At 52.7% G+C, this 12,717-nt stretch overlaps 1 protein-coding gene across 1 annotated transcript; it reads right to left on the reverse strand.

The window, feature by feature from the left end:
• Positions 1 to 10,142: 10,142 nt before the first annotated feature.
• On the reverse strand, positions 10,143 to 11,725 carry HOXB4 (homeobox B4). The gene is made up of 2 exons (XM_030839736.2): positions 11,269 to 11,725; positions 10,143 to 10,441 (listed from the first exon to the last, which is right to left on the reverse strand). The coding sequence occupies exons 1-2, from the start codon at positions 11,723 to 11,725 to the stop codon at positions 10,143 to 10,145; spliced, it is 756 nt and encodes a 251-aa protein (XP_030695596.1).
• Positions 11,726 to 12,717: the final 992 nt, after the last annotated feature.

Raw genomic sequence — 12,717 nt, forward strand, 5'->3', positions numbered from 1 at the left:
ACAGGGGCTGGGGCCTGTGAGATTGGCTCCCAGCTCTCCCCACTGGCTCCGGCCTGTCCCAAGGAGCACATCCTTCAGCCTTCTCCTGCTATTCCCCATCCTCCAAAACAGGTTGAATTCAGAAGCTACTAACACCCACCATTCCACCCTTCATGTCCCTTTTCCTCTCAGAGGAAGAGTTAATCCTTCCCCCTCTCTCCGGCATTCTAAGACTTTGGCCTACATTCTGGAGCACTGGATTGGGGGTGAACTCACCCTCTCCACATTTACCCCCCTTCACTTTCCAGGTGAGGGAGAAGGAAATCCTTGCTTCCCACTCTGAGTGTGTATGGTATTCTTCACCACCCAAGGATGGGGGGCCTGAAGGGTATGGAGCCCACTATCCCTCAGGTCTCTCTGCTGCCTCCTCTGACCCTGCCCACCTGCCCCGTGAGCTCCAGCCCTGTCAAAGCTGCCCCTGAATCCAGACTCTCCCCAGGCCCTTTTAGCGAGGCCACGTAATGTCCCCACCCATCCCAGCCTAGGGTCTTGGACTTTTCCTTCTCTTTCTCCCTAAACCCTTTTCAACCCAGACTCCCAAATTAGGAGGCCTCACCTACCACCCACCCTAAAAGCTGCCTGTTAACAAGAAGAGGGCTCAGCGCCCACTTGGAGCAGAGCGTGGGAGTGAGCTCCTGGACGCCAGCACTGGGGCCTAAGCCACCACTCCAGGACGCAGCTGATGCCATGAATAATTAACACCTGGGCGCGGCATCACTAATTTTCCTGCTCAAAGGTTTACACTAGCAGGCAGAGTTAAGTATCACAGATAATAGTGGCTATAAAGTCAGTTGGCCAGGCTCCAACCAGGGACGGAGAAGCTAGCAGCCCCGACTGAACTTGGCAAAGGCTCTGTCCCTCATCCATAACAACTTCGGGGCGCAGCGCATAATATCCCCAAAAGCCGCCTCTGGCTTTGCTCTCTACCAGCAGACCCTTCCCTACTGGGGAGGTACTGAGACCTCCATATGAAATCAGAGGGGAAAGTTACCAGCTCTCCCCCTCCCAATCTGTACCCCATTTGCTCCCTTTTTGGATGGAGGTTTAGTGAGAGGAACACACCCCATGTCCTGAAACACTCTCCAACTTTCTGAGACCACCTGATTCCTGGAACATTTCTTTTCTAGAACAACTTAGAGAACTTCTCCCTCCTTTAGCCCCAGACACATATAGTCCCTCACTGCTGAGGAAACTTTCTTTGTTTCAGGAGGTCGAAGGAAGGCTACCGGGGTGTGAATTCACTTCCTTGTTTTGTTAGACAGGAGGGTGGGAAGCCAGAGCTTTCGGCTTCCCTCCCTGCCCTTCAGCCTCTGCCTCCATTGTCTCCCCCAGTTTGGGTAGCTCCTTCCCCACCCTCAGCTCCCTGTCATATATTCAATACATCAGTCCTACAGGTTAAGCTTTAATACTATAACTGAGTCCCTCCAGCCCCCTCCAGTTGCAAAGGATCCACTTGGTCCCCCTCGACTACAAAAATCTTTGCCTTCAACTTCAGTAATTTTTTCCCCTGCCTCCACCTCTCTTGCCCCCAGGTTCCTTCTGCCTTCAGAGTTGGGTTCTTTACCCCCAGCCGGCGTCAGAGCAACCAGACTCCTGGAGGGGAACCGCTGAAAAATGAAGCTCTGTCTGCTGCTGCAGGAATGTTGGCTCTATCAGGCTCACAAACATAATTTTTATATTAGATCGTGGTCTTTGACTGGGTTTATATGCCAATGAGGCATTTTTGGTTTACCAAATTTATACAGATCTCACCTTAACTGATAATCACAGATACTGCAATTTAAGACCTCCAGCTATAGAGCTTTCATATTAACTGCTGATATATTACTGAAAATCGTCTGAAATAACCAACTTCTGGGAACAGAGCAGAGAGAGAGGAAGTGCCTCCGAGAGTGACTCTTTCCCGGCCACAGAAATAGCCCAGCTTCCATATCATTTTCTGTGAGAAATGATTTATCGAAGACATGGCCATAAACAACACAACTCACTCACAAACACACGCAGATGCGCGCGCGCATAGGCGCACGCACGCACACACACACACACAATGGCTGGCATGCCGGCCGAGAAGCTGACACCCATATTGCTATAAATCAAGAAAAAGGTTGGAGGAGAGGGAGAGGGAGAGAGATAGAGAAGAGGAATATTCCTAAAATCTCTATGCAATGCCTCAATGGGTATAAACACACAGAGGACCATGTGAAGAGAAATGGCAGGAAATGAAGATGGCTATTTGTCACATTCTACGACAATAACATTAATAACAAACAATAAATTTACATGGACATATAAGACGCGGTAGGTAGTGAGAAATCCCTTCTACTTACAATACCCCAGCCCGCGGTGTGGCTCCGGCTGCGGGGCTGTTTTATTGCTGCCTCCCTCTCTTTTTCTCTCTCTCCCTCTCTCTCCCCCTCTCTCTTTTTTTTCTCGGGGTACAGGCTTGTTTTTCAAAGGACAGTTGAATTGCACGTCAGAAACAGGGAGACCGAGCCTGCGATTTTCCTGACGAATACATATCTATTCTGCAACCTCGGCATTAATTATTTAATGAATCACGTGACCAGGAGGGGGAAGGGGGTCTTTCGATTTCAGGCTCAAAGGACCACTATGACCTTCCCCTTCAGGAGGAGAAATTTTCCTGCAAAATAGGTTCCCCCCAACCCACAAATGGAATAGTAGCTAGTTCTCTCTCCCACATTCACATCTGTATCTGCTGTATCTGCATTCCCTAACCAGCCCCCCCAGAACGCACACTTACCCACAGCCCACCTCTCCTCTCTCCCTTCTCCTCCTGCTCTGCTTAGTTCGTGGAGGTGCGGAAATAGTCTGCAGGGGCTTCTGGGGGGTGGGGTGGGATGGGCGCAGAGTCCTTCTCCAAGCCCCTGCATTTCTCAGCAACCAGTTCCTCTCTCTGCATCCCCCAACTCTATTCTCTCCCTCACTCCTAGGGTATTTTAGTGGGAGCCACTCCCCCTCTTCCTTAAATAACCAACAAAATTTCTAAAGAGACCAGCTTCAAAAGAAGCATTTCATAAGTCCAGATTGTATATGTGTAAAGAATGGGGCTTCTGGCTTTAATTCTCTTTTTAAAAAGATCTTTTGTGGTACCTTTTGAAAGGGCAGAAAAGGGACAGGGTGAAGAGATGACTCGGGAGCTTCCAGAGTTGAGAGTAACCACAAGGGGGACTTGTTTTCGTTGTGTTGTTACTATTATAGGGAACCAAAGTCTACTGACTGACTGAGAATATGCTCTAGAGACAAAAGACCTGGACTAAGTTTCCTACACAAAAGAAGTGGACACTCAGTCTCTCTGTACCTATGTACACTCAGTCTCTCTGTACCCATCCTGTCTCACCCCTCCCCACCCCCCAACACACCAGTGAAGACAGCTGGAGATTTGAACTGGAGGGGAGGAGAGGGAAAGGCAAGAAAGAGGCTTTGAAGTTGGCCTGACAGCCCTGTCCCCATTTCCCAGGTGTTAGTACCCCTTGCTTCCAAGCAGCAGACAATGGAGACAGATCAATAGGAAAAAGATGGGGGGATTGCATATTAAAGTGTTAAAACACTGGTGATGATAGGAGAAATCCAGTCCCTTGGCCTAGAGAGAGAAATGTACGCAGAATTCTTCATCTCAGATATGAACAAAACAAAACAAAACAAAACAAAACATGCCCCCAAACCTTCACATACAGCTTGGCGCCAGAAGAAGCAGACCAGTTACGACCAGAATCCCAGAACCGGAGTATTTGGCCACGGTGCGGGATGGGGTTGCAAAGGGAAGCAGGGAAGACATTCCTGAAGGAGCCCCTCGCTCACACTCCCAGCCTTATCTTCAGCAGCTCTGGGGCAGCGGCAGCGGCTGGTGGACTGGGAAGAACAGACGTGTTTTGGGGAGGGGGGCATGGGGCCCAGGGGCCGTCAGCGGTTTGTTTGGAGGGGTCTGAACCAAAAGCAACTGGATGGGGAGAAGGTTGAGGACCCAGGTGCCCTGACCACCCCCAAAGAAACCGCCACCCCCGGGTGGTGTCCGGTCCAGCGGGTAGTGGCAGCGCAGCCCCTGCCTCGGGCACTGGGCCGGCCTGGTCCCTTCGGAATCCCTCTCCCAGCCCTCGGGTGGGGGCGCCGGCGGGCCTGGGCTCTGTAGGGGGGTGGTCGGCTTTGATTGTGCAGATACAAAACCCAGGCTGGTATTGAATTCAGCCCTGCGCCTGGCTCCCATGAGGGCAACTCCCTGCATGGTCCTGGCCAGAAATCCATTAAAACTGGTCCCCCAAAGAAAAGCAGTCCACTAAAGTCTAAAAGAAAAATACTAGGGCGTGGGGAGTGAGGGGGTGGGGGAGAGAAAAGAGGAGAGAGAATATGCTGGAGCATGGGAAGACAGCAATCTCTGAAACGGAGAAATTATTTTTAAGGACGAGCAAAAGAAAAGCCAGTGACACGAAGGCACGCCGGGCAGGTTCTATTAAAATGCCCACACTCTTCGGATCCTGGGAATGTCCATGTTCAAATAAACAAGCGCCCGGGCGTGAGCAGAGTGCTTTCTTGCTGCCGATAAAGCGAACGTTTACACTGTGAGAAAGGCGAGATTGATTTACGAATCTGAACGTGCCTGTTTTATGGCCGATCACAAATCCGTCAGCGCTCAACTCACGCTGGGAAACTTCCCAACTCCGCTTTCCAACCAGACCCCCCCCCCCCCGCTCCCGGACCGCCGCTTCCCAGGGAGACCCACCACGGGCGCTGGGGCTGCCCCGGCGGCGACAGGCTCTGGCAGGACCCGGCAGCCCTACTCCGCCCAGACCGGTGCAAGTAGGAGCGAGGGTGGTGAGGGCCCAGGAACTGGAGGAAGAGAGGTCCAAAGATTCGGAGGATAGAGGTGGCCGCTAGAATCGTAGAAGGTGAGCCCAAGGGGCTGGGGAGCGTGCCCGTAGCACTCAGCTCTGCAGAGGTTGGGGTCTGGGAGTGAGGGAGGGGGAAGGTCCCTCAGTTCCCACCTGTGGGGCTGAAACCCTCAAAGGAACCCCAACCTTCTCTTTCCATTGTTTTCCTCCTCTTTCCCTTTGGTGGACCTCTAATCGTCACATTGCAGAAAGCAGGTTGTAAAGACTCAGGTGACCAGATCTTTATCACCTGAGCCTATAGAGGGCTCACAACTGGTTATCTGCCCTTATGTGTTATGGGTGTACGTCGCCCCAAATATTTTCATCCCAGGAGCAGTCCAGCTTGCCTTTCTGCTCGCTCTCTTTTCTTACCAAGGCCTCCAGCTCTTGCATTTATTAAACCTCCCAGGGACAAAGGAGAGGATACCAACCAACACCAGTTACTTCTTGCCTGAGACAGTCCCCAAGACATAGGAGACAATTTACAAAACGCAAACCAACACCCCACATACATCCCAGCAAGTTTCTTTCTCTCCTAGTCTTAACTCAAGGGAACACTTCCTTCTTCCCAGCTGGAGTCTGTCTGTCTGTGTGTCTATCTGTCTCTCTCTTTGTCTCTCTCCCCTCCTAAGAGGATGGCTGCTGGTGTAGATTTTTAAGATACAGCAAGTAGAATATAGATTTGAAAAGGCTCTGTGTTCAGAGTTCACTTCTTAGCAAATCCTCCGCACATCTCTCGAAAGTTGCTGGAAACTTTGGTTAACATGGCACAGCTGTCCCTGGCGATGGTCAGAACAGCCTGCACTGACCCTTGTCCCATCTCTCTTGCTCCTCTGGTGGGGAGGTACTCCTTGGGCTCTGTGAGTAGCTGGGGTGGGATTGGGGAGTGGGGAAGGGGTGAGAGTGATTATAGAAATAGCTTCCTAAACAACGGGACTTCAGAAAATGGGTTAAGATTTTGTGGATTTGGATAACAGACCTCGAGAGACAGTAACCACAATGGGGGCCCTGTGTCTCCTTAGGACCCAGGGGTTTGTCTCCCTAGCCCTCTGAAGCCCCTGGACCTCTCATATCTGCCTCCCTTTGTCTTTCTTCCCTCAGCTCCCTCCAACAAAACAGGAAAGAGGGAGGGATGAACTGGACATGGATGGCAGGGTGAGTCTGCCTGAGGGAAGGAGCTCTGCACAGAGAGAGACCAGCACCCTACTTCCCTCCCCCACACGAGCTAAAAAATTTTTTTGTTCCTTTTCTCCCCAATGGACAGTAACAGAAAAACAATCCAGCAATTTCAAGATAGCAAAGAAGGGGTTGTGGGGGCTGGTGGGGGGTGGAGAAGATGGGACATACAACAGCCCAAGGACCCCTCCCTGTGGAGGTGTGACTTTCCCTTCTGGGCAGGAGGCAAGAGCCAACACAATGTCCAGTCTCAGAGAGGTCAAGGGGCTTCCGAGGTCATTTTGTGGTTCTAATACTGAGCTAATCGCCTAGAAAACGTGGCCTCTCCATGAACTCTCTCTCCTGCCAGCCTCCTACTTCCAAAGCCTCAGTGAGCCCCAGGGAAAAAAGGCCAGCACATTCTGGTCTGAGGCAGAGCTCACCGGCTCCCTCACCTTCAGAAGCGGGGCCCCAGAGGGGAGAACAGAGCCCCCAGACCAAGAGAGCAAAAGGAAACCAAACTAAACTCTGAGCCTCCAGGAAGAAGGAAGGGAGCCGAGTGGAAGAAGAGGAAGATTCCGGCATCAACGAACCTTGCCTGTGAACAGAACAGTTTCCTGCTCCAGAGAGTTGCAAATATTTGTCTAGAATCCCAACCTAGACACAAAAAGAAAAACTGAAGACATCCACCTATACCCCGCTCTGAGGTTGGGGCATTCCATTTTTCCAGGAGGTGGCAGTGACAACTGCTCACTGGTAAACAGACCTGTAGGACACCAGCCCCCAGTGTAGACAAGCAGAGTCACGGAACCCATGGGCCACATGTGCACCTCACCTCGCTACACACACACACACACACACACACACACACACACACACACACACGCTGGGGCTCCCAAGGCCCTCCTGCATTTTCTAAAACCAGAAAGCGCTTCTGAGCTGCCTCATAAACAACCTTTTCTGGGGTTTTTCTGGTGCCTAACACCTCAGTCCCAATCAATTCAAACACTCTCCAGGTGTCAGTCCCTGACCCAAGCATCTGTCATCATAAAAGGCATCAAACCTGACCAACCGTCCACCATAAAAACCCCGCAAAGATAGTTGAAAAAGAAAAAGAAGGAGGCGAGAGAGTGTTTCTTCTTTCCCTAGTAAAAAGAGCTCATAAAACGATTAAAAAAAAAAAAAAAAAGCCAGCCCAGGCGGGGGCTTTGTTACCTTTGAGCCTCTCGCCTCCTCTCGCCTGAACTCCGCGGATCCCATTCATGACGAACGGCTTCTTCCAAACTGAGAGAAAAAAGTTTTCAGCTTTATGGTTCCAAATTTTTTCCCCCTTGCAGATCCGGGAGTGGCGGCTAACACTTTTTTCCCCCAACAGCCGGTCTGCGGAGATTTGCTGTTGAATAATAACAAAGGAGAGAGGATACGTATTTAAAGAAGTGATTAATGGTTTTCTGTATAATTCTCACATTTTTCTTAGCTCTTGTCTACACAGAATGGCTGTGAACTTTAAGCTCCATAGAAATCTTTTTTATTCTATTCATACCTTCCTAAGAGCAGCTTTGATTTGGTTCTATAGAGACATGGGGGGGGCATATGCTTTTTAAGAACTATTTTCCCCTCTAGAAGGGAAGGGCCGCCGCACCCCTTGGCAGCTAAACATCACACCGCGATTCCACCGAAAACAAAGCTCGCCACTCTCAACCTCCAGGTCCGGGTGATTTGCTACGAGTCTCCCCGCAGCATTGAAACGAGCGGTTCAAACGCCCCTTCCCGCGCGGTGGACCCCGGCCCAGTCTCTCCCGGGCCCTACACAGCCTCAGACGCCCGGGAGCTGCACACCGGAAGAATGCAAAAGAAATCACAGTAAAACGCGCTGGTGGAATTGGTTATATTTATTTTCTGAAGGGAGATGGGACCGAAAAATGACTTTTAAATGCATCTGCTCTACCGAGCCCTGAGCTTGTGGGAGGCGAGATGGCTGTACCCGGAGCCACCACCGGACCAGAGCCCCGAGGCCGGAGCCCCCAGACCTTAGAACTTCTCTTGGGCTCAGCCCCAAAGCGGCCCAAGCCTGACAGCGCTTCTGAGGGTCACCTGCACCCCTCCCTTCCCCCACTCCATTCTAGGGGTGACTGGGACCTCAGAGACAGAAAGCTATTTGGTCCCCAGTCATACTTTCGATACTTTCTATGAGAAAGAAAATGAAAATTAATACAGGAGCAGGGCTTCACAAAAGAGGCCATTTGTCTTCTTGATTATCTATTTGCTTGTCAGAGTTTGAGCTATGGCACTGGCTAGCTCCTTTGTAATATAAAAATACTCTGAAAACCTGAAAACACCCAGAAACATCTGTGCAAAAAAATTAGACTCATTAAAGCCTTAAACACCTCAGAGGAAAACGATACCTTCTTACGCGGGAGGAAAGAGGCCGGCCGCTCAGAATCCTCTCTCGGAACTTTAATAAGCAAAGAGCCGTCTGTCTAGAAGGAGACAGCTTTAACCGCATTTTATTTGCTTATGACAAATAAATCACTATTTGAAAGCCTTTGTCATACTTAAGCCTCTTGTGTTCTACAATGAAACATTTTCCCCCCATTAGGGATTGGAGTCAGCCCTCCCAGTCCTTTCAATCCATTTTTGGACTAGAGGGGAAAAATTAAAAGCCCCAAACAAAACACACCCACCCCAAAAGGAAAACAAACCAGCCACCACAATTTGGAGTCCTCTGAGATACAAATTCCCATCGGATCCTTTGAAAAAATTCCTCAACCACATAAACGTGCAGTCGAATGGACTGGGGTGCCTACAACATACTCTGGGAGGCATTTATCTGCATCTTTACATCAAGGTTTCAACAAAAACACGCCGTGCTGGTCACAAGAAACCAAACATTTATTTCTATTGTCACTCTGTACAGGACACACATTTTCACGCCAACAAAGGGTTCTAGACTCAGGCAGCCCCAGAACTAAGAAGGGTCCTGGTTTGGAATGTCAGAAAGAGCATAGGAGAGAGGACGCACATGACATAAAATAATTAATAATAATAATAATCAATGCAACAATGATAAACTATGGGAGAGGTCTCTGTCACCTCATCTCCCAGGTGGGAAGGGCATTTTATTTCCTAGTTTCACATTCACTTTCAGTCTAGAACAGGCCTCCACTGTACAACTCCAGATTGGCCAGAGGGTTGTGGCCGGCTCCCAGAACGCAACTGGCCCCTCACCCCTGCAGGCACGGCTTGACCTCCCAGAGGAAGGCCCTCCTGGTCTCTGGGTCCTCTCCTTCTCTTGGACTCAATTTCCCTGCCCTGCTTCTGCGTAGCCGAGGCACGCATCCCCCCGCCCGCCTCCACTTGTCCCCTTCCTGTGGTCCCTACCCCAGCCCCGCAGTGGAAGGGGGTGAGCCGCCAGCGTCCCCGTGAACGGGCACGGAGGGGGAGAGAGGTTGTGTGCGTGTGTTTGTTACCGTGGCCAAAACACTGCGCTATCTGGCAGTCAGAGGATGCTTTCGCTGGGTTTCAGGAATGGGGACAAAGAAAAAATATCCAGACTGTCTTCCAGCAGCGGCAGCAGCAGAGGCGGCGGCGGCGGCGGCCGAGCCGGGCCTCATTTGTTAGCGGGGTGTCGAGGTAATGGTCGCCACCGAGGCCCGTCCTCTCCTCGGCAGAGTAAACAAGACAGATGGGCCTGGGCCTGGCGTGATTAAAGATGAAACGTGGATCCATCTTCACCAAAGCTGAAAATGAGGAGTGCAGCCTCCTCCTATTTCTCTTTCTGTCTTTTTCTTTCTTCCTTCTTCTTTTTTTTAAGGAAGAAAGCAAGAGACTTGAACCTTGCTTCTGGGGGGCCTCGCCTGGCTCCATATTGTCATTTCTATAAATAAAGCTTCCCCTCCCCCCTCCTCTGCATTTATTCGTGTAAATAGACAAAGTGGGGGGAGAGCAGGTAGGCTTTTTCGGACCCAGGCCTCAGGGTCCCCTCCCGCGTCTCCCCCAACCGCCCCCCCCCCGCACTCGCAACCCACCCCCGCCCCGAGGTTCGCGGCTCCCACGTGGGGGACACTAGAGCGCGGGGGGGCCTCCGTTGGGCCGGCCAGGGGGCCCTCCGGCTGCGCCTGCGGTGCCACCCGAGCGGATCTTGGTGTTGGGCAACTTGTGGTCTTTTTTCCACTTCATTCGCCGGTTCTGGAACCAAATCTTAATCTGGCGTTCAGAGAGGCAGAGAGCGTGGGCGATCTCCACCCTCCGGCGCCGCGTCAGGTAGCGGTTGTAGTGAAATTCTTTCTCCAGCTCCAAGACCTGCTGGCGAGTGTAGGCGGTCCGAGAGCGCTTGGGCTCCCCGCCGGCGTAATTGGGATTTACTGGACACACACAAAGAGAGGGAGAAAGAGAAAGTTTTATTGCCCCGAAAGGGAGGAGGGAGAGCCCTTTCTTCCAGCTAACACAGTATCTCCCTCCCTCCCTCTCCCGCCACCTCTTCTTCCTCCAGAGGGGGTGGGGATGAAAGAGAAAGCGGGACCCCAGGAAGAGAAAGAGACCTCTAAGTTTTGGAGGATTGTGTGGTCACGACGTTGTTGTTTGGGTGTCCGGGGGGAGTGAGGAATCTTCACAAGGTTTTAATCGCTCCTCTCTCCCCGCACGTGGCCTGGGGCCCGGGATGGGAGAATGAGGGGTGAAAGAGGGAGGGGGCTTCATTAAACCTTTCTTCTGTTAGTTCCCACCCTCTGTGCTCAGATTCCAAGCAGTGCCTGCCCCCAGTAAAAACTTTTGCCCACTTCTCAAGCCAAGGAGCCAGACTAGAGGAAAGAAAGGAAAAAAAAAATACAGGGAGTTGACTCAACTCTCAGCTTAAATACAGATTACCTCCTCCCCCCTTCTCCTCCCCCCCTTACACCCCTCCCCAATTTCCAATTTCACTGAGACTGCATCTCCCTGGCGAAAAAGTCGCTGGTGAGAATGGCAAAGAGGATGGGGAACCGACTTCAAAGGCGCGGGGCCCACCAGGCCATAAAAATTTATGGGGGATGTAATTATGTGGCTCTGAAAACAGGCGACCGTAAATCTCCGGCAATGGCGAGTTTATAGCGGGGACAATTGGCTTCCCCTAGCTCCCCCCCCCCAATGCCTCGAGGTCCCTTTGGTGTAAAGCGCCGGGGGTGGGAGGGGGAAGGGGTGCCCACGCACTCACCCGTGCTCACGTGAACTTTGCGCATCCAGGGGTAGACGATGGGCTCTTTGCACGCGGAGTGGGACGGGCTGGGGTGCAGGGGGTTCTGAGCGCAGGGAGGCGGCGGGGGGCTGCTGCTGACCGCCTCGCAGCGCTGGCCGGGCTCCGGGAGGAGGGCCCCAGAGGGCGGCGGAGCGGGAGCCCGAGGGGACAGCCCGGGCGGTGGCGGGGGCGGCGGGGGCGGCGGCGGAGGCGGCGGGGGCCCAGGGTCCCGGCAGGCCGCGTAGCGCTGCACGGTGCACGCGGAGCGCCGCCCGAAGCCCGCCTCCGGCTGGAAGCTGCTCTCTCGCCTCTGGCCGCCGGCGTAGTACCCCGGCGAGTGGTCGCTGGGTAGGTAATCGCTCTGTGAATATTCCTCGCACGGAGGGAACTTGGGGTCGACATAGTTTGAGTTGATCAAAAAAGAACTCATAGCCATTAATTTCTGGGAATTGTCCACAAAATATACTAAAATTTATTCCGACCCCTGACTCGTTTTCCTGTTTCCGAAAGCCCTCCTACTTACTGTCAAGTGAACAAAGTTAGGGGCCCACGTGATCCTCGGAGCCAATGGCCGCCCCGCCTGCGATTCCCGGATAAGGAAATCTGCTCACCCGGACCCTACTCCAGCCAAAGAGGTTTATTTCCCCTTCTTCTCTTCCCCCCCCCTCCCCACCCAACACCAGGATTTACATAGGGCTCCTGCGGGGCGACCGCCTCCTCGCTTCTCCTCACCCGGATTGGGGAGAGGGAGGGAGGGAGATGGAGAGCGAGTGAGCAGGTTGCCACCCAAGGGCCTGTTGGGGCGCTGGGCGGAGCGCAATCCCTGGATCCCCTCAGAAGCTGGGGCTTCGGGTGTGGCCCCTCCTGTCCTGACTCACCTCCCCCCAGGCCTTCCTTAGGGCCCCAGCCCCTCCTCACGACGTGGCGAGGGGGAGCCCCTTTACCCGGCGTCTGTGCGGGGGAGTTAAGTGAGGGACGGACTAGGGGCTCCGCCTGAGAGGGGAACCCACACGGGGGAGAGGCACTGAGCGTGGGCCTTTTCTCTGCAGCCGCACGGGGAGGGGTAGGGAGTGAGAGGGGAGGCATCGGAGCAACCAGGCGGGTGCACGGAGGGACTTGTCAGAGATGAATGGAACCGCGGGCGGATCGATAGGAAATTCATGCACTAATTCGGGGAGACCTCGCCTTCCAAATCGCATTTAGCTGCGCTATTAGTTTGGCTGTGTCAGTCAGTCCGTCTGTTTCCCTCTCCTATCCACTCCTCCCCGTACCCCACGCGGCCCAAGCCGGGAGAAACGACTTGGTTTCCCACACTAAACATGAGCACTAGAGTAAAAAACCTCCAACTTTTGAGAGCACGCTGAATAGAAATTTGCTAATTCCAAAAGCACCGGAGCAACGCTAACCGGGCGTCGAGACGTTGTAATT

The sequence above is a fragment of the Globicephala melas genome, chromosome 20 (genome assembly GCF_963455315.2).
Source record: "Globicephala melas chromosome 20, mGloMel1.2, whole genome shotgun sequence".
In the NCBI taxonomy this organism is placed as follows: domain Eukaryota; kingdom Metazoa; phylum Chordata; class Mammalia; order Artiodactyla; family Delphinidae; genus Globicephala; species Globicephala melas.

What these genes read in the sequence shown, in the direction of transcription:
- HOXB4 (XM_030839736.2), bottom strand. Translation starts at nt 11,725, where the DNA reads ATGGCTATGAGTTCTTTTTTGATCAACTCAAACTATGTCGACCCCAAG. An exon ending in CAAAGTTCACGTGAGCACGG is followed by an intron (nt 10,442 to 11,268) that starts GTGAGTGCGTGG and finishes GTGTGTGTCCAG; the next exon opens with TAAATCCCAATTACGCCGGC.